At 44.3% G+C, this 8,070-nt stretch overlaps 1 protein-coding gene across 1 annotated transcript; it reads left to right on the top strand.

The window, feature by feature from the left end:
- The first annotated feature begins 577 nt into the window (after positions 1–577).
- Positions 578–4,508, top strand: LOC139563129 (acidic mammalian chitinase-like). The gene is made up of 11 exons (XM_071381439.1): positions 578–650; positions 1,063–1,092; positions 1,284–1,485; positions 1,842–1,898; positions 1,983–2,148; positions 2,387–2,511; positions 2,651–2,774; positions 2,934–3,119; positions 3,340–3,462; positions 3,787–3,925; positions 4,081–4,508. Exons 1-11 carry the CDS (start codon positions 611–613, stop codon positions 4,362–4,364), a joined length of 1,476 nt encoding a protein of 491 aa, XP_071237540.1. The 5' UTR covers positions 578–610; the 3' UTR covers positions 4,365–4,508.
- The last annotated feature ends 3,562 nt before the right edge of the window (positions 4,509–8,070 follow it).

Raw genomic sequence — 8,070 nt, 5'->3', positions numbered from 1 at the left:
TATTCTTTACATCTATCCCATTTCAAGGTCAATCTCAAATCAAGTTATAATGTATTGGTCACATACACATGGTTAGCAGATGTTATTGTTAGTGTAGCAAAATGCTAGGGCTTCTATTTCTGACAGTGCAGCTATATCTAACAAGTTATCTAACAATTCCACAACAACTACCTAATACACATACATCTAAGTAAAGGATTGGAATAAGAATATATACATATACAAATATATAGAGGAACAATAGGCAATCTCCACAAGTATATAGTGGGTTTGGTGGTAGGAGAAAGGTGCTAGCTAGGGTGCAGGGGCTAGTTGTAGGGGCTATACTGAAGAGGCTAAGGGGTGACTAATGCACCCATCTCTATGGTTGTCAGTTTCACCAAATCATTACAACCATAAACAGACTTGCTTTCTTAAACGTCAGCTTATCATGTCTTAAAACAAGGACATATGAAGTTTATCAGTGTGTTTGTTAAGGCAGTGGAAACCCTTGTTCAAACAAGTGACTGAGGCTGATTGAGTTTTGCTGCGGAATGGGAAAGTCATAGAGATTTGAGTGAGATAGGATTGGTCGTTGAGAGTATAAAAGGGTCCAGCAGCCCATGGAGCAATGTACAGAGCAACCATGGGCAAACTACTCATCTGCGTTGGTAAGTGGAATTTATTTTGTCATACTTAGCCTATAACAGTACAATTGCTCTATCTTTCTTTCAAACCTTTCATTTACATTTTCATTGTAATGACAATTACCAACATTTAAACATAAAAGGGTCCCTATGGAGAGAGTTGGCCAGTGATAAATGTCCTCTAGCTATGCATTTTGTCAATGCTACTGTGTTCAATGTCTGTTTCTAAGGACTGAGGTTGCCAGCCCCATGACCAACCTATATTCATGTCTGAGGGGAAGAACTGCACTTTAAATCATTATCAATACAGTTCTGAATTATGTTGACTTTTTAAAAAGTTTAATTTAAGATAAAATCTCTCCCTTTTTCTTTCTCCTTTCATTATTTATGTTTCTCCGCTTTCTCTCTCATTATTCTCCTCTTCCTCCCTCTCTAGGACTGGCTCTCCTGCTGCATGTGCAGCTAGGTAAGTTTTAAGTACATTTAATTTACATGTAGCCAGCATCTAGGTACGTTTTAAGTACATTTCATTTACATGTAGCAAGCATCTAGGTAAGTAGCCAATCAAAGAACAATAACTCAACTTACAGAGCATGACAACCCTGACTCTAAAACTGTCTAACTCCAAACTCTAACCTTACTACTACCCTTCCAAAGGATCCTCCTACATCCTCTCCTGTTATTTCACTAACTGGGGCCAGTACCGGCCAGGAGCAGGCAAGTATTTCCCCGCCAACGTGGACCCCTGTCTCTGTGACCATCTGATCTATGCCTTTGCCGGCATGGCCAACAACGAGATCAAGACCTACGAATGGGACGATGAGAAACTCTACGGACAGTTCCAGGCTCTCAAGAACCAGTGAGAGAGACACACACATGCACAAAGACGCACACACAAACACACACACACACACTCAAGCAGGCATGCACACACATAGACAAATGCAGGCAAACACTTTCTCATTCAGGCATGCACATACCACAGGAGGTTGGTGGCACCTTCATTTTGGAGGATGGGCTCGTGGTAAGGGCTGGAACAGAATTAGTGGAATGGTATCAAATATGTGAAACACATTGTTTCCATGTGTTTTATGCCATTCCATTTGCTCCATCCCAGACATTATTATGAGCTGTCCTCCCCTCAGCAGCCTCCCGTGGTACACACACATAAACACCTAAGCCAGGACTAACCCTAAGTCTTGTATTTGGTAACAGGAACAGCAACCTGAAGACTCTGCTGGCCATTGGAGGATGGAATTTTGGCACTCAGCCGTAAGTGGAGATGCATATAAACATGCAAGTGCACACACACATTTACACACACACCCTGTGTCTGAGCTGTGTGTGTGTACCCAGGTTCACAGCAATGGTGTCCAGTCCAGCCAACCGCCAGACGTTCATCAGCAGCGTTATCAAGTTCCTGAGGCAGTACCAGTTTGACGGCCTGGACATTGACTGGGAGTATCCCGGATCCAGAGGCTCCCCACCCGCAGACAAGGCCAGATTCACCACCTTGCTGCAGGTTAGACTCAAACACCCATACACGTACACACGTACACACACACACACACACACATACACACACACACACACACATGAATGAACACACATGAATAAACACACACACACGCAGATTAACAATCACTCGTACAGACACACACACACACACGCATAAAATAGCTCATGCACACACAAACAAGAATGAACACTTGAACACCCAAATGAACACACACACCTCTCTGTGCACTGTCTCCCTCTAGGAGCTGATGGCTGCCTTTGAGACTGAAGGAAAGAACACCAACCGTCCTCGTCTGATGCTGACTGCAGCTGTTTCTGCCGGAAAGGGAACCATCGACACCGGATACCAGATCGCCGAGATTGGATTGTCAGTACATACACACTGGGTCTCATTCATATATTAGTTCTTGCATGATCTAACATGCATGATCTATCAAATACTTCTTGGTATATTGGAAACTCTCTTTCTCCCTCTGTTTCTCTCCCTCTCTCTCTCTCCCTCTCAGGGTATTGGACTATCTGCATGTGATGACCTATGACTTTCATGGATCTTGGGAACACAACACTGGAGAAAACAGCCCTCTCTACAGAGGACCAACTGATCAGGGAGACTACATCTACTTCGATGTGGTGAGTCTCTCTCTCCGTGTCCATCTCTTCCTCTCTCCCTTCCTCGGCTCATCTATCTCTTCCTGCCTATTTAGTTTTGAGCTGAGAGTGAGTAGCACATTTCTTAATAATTCTTCTCTCTCCAGTGTTCTCACTACCACATACTGTGTGTGTTCTCAGGACTATGCTATGAAGTACTGGAAGAGCAATGGTGCCCCCGCTGAGAAGCTCCTGGTTGGATTCCCCACCTACGGCCACACCTTCAAGCTGGCCAGTGGCTCTAACACTGGAGTGGGCGCTCCCGCCAATGGCCCCGGCCCCGCCGGACCATTCACCAGACAGTCTGGCTTCCTGGCCTACTACGAGGTAATTGACACAGGATTAAGATAGGTCTGAAATGACACCCTCTTCCAATTCCTACATAGTGCACTACCTGTGTGCTCTTGTCATAGGTAGTGTCCTGGGGAACAGTGTGTCATTTTGGACGCAAACCCAGTGTATGTTTTTGAGTGATTACATCTGCAGCTTCCTGAATCATGCAACTTCCAACCCTAACGTAATTGTGTGTGTGTGTGTGTGTCATTAGATCTGCACCTTACTGAAGCAGGGAGCTACCCAGGCCTGGGACTCTGCCCAGATGGTGCCCTACGCCTACACCCAGCAGAACATCTGGGTTGGATATGACAACGTCAAGAGTTTCCAGGACAAGGTCTGTGTTTGTGTGGGTGTTTGTCTGTTGTGGGAAAGATATAACTAGGGGGTAATGGCGTAGCATCCTACTCTGTTACAATAAGCCTAATAATATATGGAATTAAACAGTAGCTTTTATCTTCGTAATTTATAGTAGTGAGTGCGTACATTTTGTTATTGGTGACCCCAGCGAGAATCGAATCCACCATCCTGACATTGCAAGATCCATTCCCTACCAACTGAGCAACATAGGGCAAATGATGAAGTTCTACCACCTATACATATTTATCCAATTTCACCCCGTTAAGTAAACCCTCCTCTCCCCTCTCTTTCTCCCCTACAGATCGAGTGGCTGAAGAACACTGGCTTCGGAGGAGCCATGGTGTGGAGTCTGGATCTGGATGACTTCTCTGGAACCTTCTGTGGACAGGGCAGATACCCACTGATCAACACCCTCAAGTCTGGACTGGGAACCGGAGCCGGTGAGAGACACAGACACAAACGCAAGCCTGCATGCACACACAAACATTCAACAACAACCCTCTCTATCACTCTCTCAAATAGTAGTAGAAATGTAGTTGAAATGATCTCAACCCCCCTTCTATCCCCCCACTCCTATGTCCTCCATCTCTCCCAGGTTGTGCCGCCCGTAAAGACCCCATCGCCCCAGTGGCCCCTACCCAGCACCCACTTAACCCCCCACAGCCCGGAGGTCAAGGTGGCAGCAGCAGCGGTGGCAGCAGCGGCGGTGGCAGTAGTAGCAGCGGATCTGGCTTCTGCGCCGGGAAGGCTGACGGAATATACCCTGACCCCACCAATACCAACCACTTCTACAATTGTAGCCAGGGCAAGACCTACGACCAGCACTGTGCTGCCGGCCTGGTGTTTGACGCCAGCTGCAAGTGCTGCAACTGGGCCTAAGAAACCATAGTTCCCCTTATTAATGAAGGAGCTGGGTCTAAAGGTTATGTGGTTGTTAGGGCCACTGTTGTCATGTCCTATTCTAACATCAGCTCCATGTAACCTGTTAAATCCACTCTAATAAACTCCCAACATATGAATGCATCCTGCTGTCTCAGGAATTTTATTTATTCCGCTCTGTGTGGGTTTGAGGTCAACTTCATTGCACTTTGAGCAGAATCACCTTGTATCCCACATAGCTAGTCATTATCTGAACAAGATTAGCAATTCTGCTCCTCGCCGTTCTCAAACTGATTCCCGAAAACACCTTTTGTCAGTTTAGTTTTTATACAATTCGTTCCACCACAGAGAATCCGCAGTAAAAGAAAAGTCCTTTACTGCAGTCAAACTTTACCAGGCTGACAGACACGATATAAAGCACGCAGAGCTTAGCCTGACTCTTCATTAACATGACATAATGATAGGCTCACCATTTGTCTTTTTAACTACCATTTAATCCAATATCAAAAATACAAGACACACAGTTCAAAACTGTTCTTTTTGAAATGCTGAAAAGAAAGAATATATAGTAAATATTATTTTCTTTACAGAATTTGAATATAACTTGACATGCACATTGTTTTATTTCAAATCAAATCAAACTCTTTGTCACATGCGCCAAATACAATAGGTGTAGACCTTACAGTGAAATGCTTACAAGCCCTTAACCAACAATGCAGTTCAAGAAAGAGTTAAGAAAATATTTATAAAGTAAAAAGTAACACAATAAAATAATAACGAGGCTATATAAAGGGGGTACCACTACCGAGTCAATTTGCAGGGGTACTGGTTAGTCAAGATAATTTGCTCATGTAGGTAGGGGTAAAGGGGGGGTCAATGTAAATAGTCCGTGGTGGCCATTTGATTAATTGTTCAGCAGTCTTATGGCTTGGGGGTAGAAGCTGTTAAAGAGCCTTTTGGACCTAGACTTGGTGCTCCAGTACCGCTTGCCATGCGGTAGCAGAGAGAACAGTCTATAACTAGGGTGGCTGGAGTCTTTGACAATTTTTTGGGCTTTTCTCTGACACAGCCTAGTATACAGGTACTGGATTGCAGAAAGCTTGACCCCAGTGATGTACTGGGACGTACGCACTACCCTCAGTAGCGCGTTACGGTCAAATGCCGAGCAGTTGCCATGCCACACAGTGATGCTACCGGTCAAGATGCTCTCGATGGTGCAGCTGTATAACTTTTTGAGGATCTGGGGAACTATCCCAAATCTTTTCAGTCTCCTGAGGGGGAAAAGGTGTTGTCGTGCCCTGTTCACGTCAATGTTAATAGGGGCCTGTTCGGTCTGCCTTTTCCTGTAGTCCATGATCAGCTCCTTTGTCTTACTCACAATAAGGGAGAGGTTGTTGTCCTGGCACCACACTGCCAGGTCTCTGACTTCCTCCCTATAGGCTGTCTCATCATTGTCGGTTATCAGGCCTACCACTGTTGTGTCATCAGCAAACTTAATGATGGCATTGGAGTCGTGTTTGGCCACTCAGTCGTAGGTGAACAGGGATTACAGGAAGGAACTAAGCATGCACCCCTGAGGTGCCCAAGTGTTGAGGATCAGCATGGCAGACATGTTGGTGCCTACCCTTACCACCTGGGGGTGGCAAATCAGGAAGTCCAGGATCCAGTTGCAGAGGGAGGTGTATAGTCCCATGGTCCTAAGCTTAGTGATGAGCTTTGTGGGCACTATGGTGTTGAACGCTGAGCTGTAGTCAATGAACAGCATTCTCACATAGGTGTACCTTTTGTCCAGGTGGGAAAGGGCAGTGTGGAGTGCAATTGATTACGTCATCTGTGGATCTGTTGGGGCAGTATGTGAATTAGAGTGGGTTTGGGCCAGTGATAGATAATTGTATTGTTAACAAATGACAAGAAGATCATATGTGTATGAATGAAATTCATGCAGAGTTTATATAACTCAGGTAATTTAAGCAGTGCGTTGTACACTTGAGCAATAAAGCACGAGGGGGTGTGGCATTTAAGTGATAATTCCCTCGAAGCCGGTGTTTGGAGGATATATTGGTACAGGTGTTGTTAGGCCCAAGACGACGTCGGGTTACCAACATATTCAAATAATGATTGACATTTTAACTCGGGGATCAAGTGACGCAGCAGGCTATGGCACTGCATCACAGTGCTGGAGGCGTCCCTACAGACCCGGGTTCGATCCCGGGCTGTGTCACAACCAGGAGTCCCATAGGGCGGCACACAATTGGTTAAGTGAGGGTTTGGCTGGGTTAGGCCGTTATTGTAAATTAAAATTTGTTCTTAACTGACTTGCCTGGTTAAATAAAGGATAAATATAAAACATTATTTAGATGAATTTATTCATACTATTTCATCCTTCCATGAGATATAGTCCTGACACGAATCTAAGATTGCTACCCAAGTAGGCTAGTCGTTCGTTCTATCGGTTCAGTTGCCAGAGATGCGACAAAGTCGTCAAGTATTTTTGTTCTGTATCTATGAACATGACCCAGTCGTTTGTTCTAAATGTTCCATTGTCATACTGGCTGGTAACGTTTGATATCTAGCCAACTACGGCTAATTTACAGTCACATCATACATTGCAGCCAGAATAAGAGCAAAGTAGCTGCACTTGTGTTTGTTTAAGCTGTTTTCTAGTGACATTTATTTGGATACATCCATAACAATGAGCAAATGATGCGTGATTTTGCCTGGCATAGAAAATGTGCTCTCTCCTCAGGACACTTGTTCAGAGGAGCTAGCCAACAGCACAGAGAACACAATCACTTCAAACTGAAGCTGGAAAAAACTGCAAACTAGCTACATTTCGTTTGGTTTTACCTGTTTTCTATTGACATTTCTTTGTTTAAATCCATACAAATAATGCCAGCTGATTCATGATTTCTGAATGGCTGAGAAAAGCTGTCTGCCTGTCTGTCTTGTCCCGACTCCTGACACATTCATTACTACGGGACAGCTGGAGATCGAAAGTCTACATGTTTTTTTATAGTGGAGATCAAGTTTATAATTCAATACGGAGTGCCTGTACACAGCCCATAGCCGTGGTGTACTGGCCATATACCACAAACCCTTGAGGTGCCTTATTGCTATTTTAAATTGGTTACCAACATAATTAGAAGAGTACAAATACATATTTTGGCATACCTGTGGAATACGGTCTGACATAACACGGCTTTCAGCCAATACGTTTTCAGGGCTTGAACCACCCAGTTTATAGTACACTAGAATTCCAAATGGTGGCACATGGGTGACTCTTGCCACTTTGTCCTATTGAAGCACACTGGCAGATGGAGAATGATGATGTAGTGCAGCCACATCCATATATGACTTGATTCCCTTGAGCAAAGGCACTTAACCCTAATTGCTTCTGTAAGTCGTTCTGGATAAGAGTGTCAGCTAAAAGACTCAAATGTCAATGGAAACATAAATTGATGTCAATTTGATACATTTATGAGGTATAAAATATAGAAATGTACAGTGTTCATGCCCAGACGCGACATGCATACATTAGCCCTTGATCAACACTATAGTCTCGGTCCCCCAACCAACACCTTTCACAACATGTCGCACACAGACACACGGACCCCCTCCTAGCTAACCCATCACATCCAGACTACAATAATCAGAACAGTGGGGTATGAATTTTACATACAAATCCTGGTAAATAAATTCAAAACAT

This window comes from Salvelinus alpinus, chromosome 2 (assembly GCF_045679555.1).
Source record: "Salvelinus alpinus chromosome 2, SLU_Salpinus.1, whole genome shotgun sequence".
In the NCBI taxonomy this organism is placed as follows: domain Eukaryota; kingdom Metazoa; phylum Chordata; class Actinopteri; order Salmoniformes; family Salmonidae; genus Salvelinus; species Salvelinus alpinus.
Note: the sequence above shows the minus strand (reverse complement) of the source record. Positions and strands in the feature narration are given on the sequence as shown.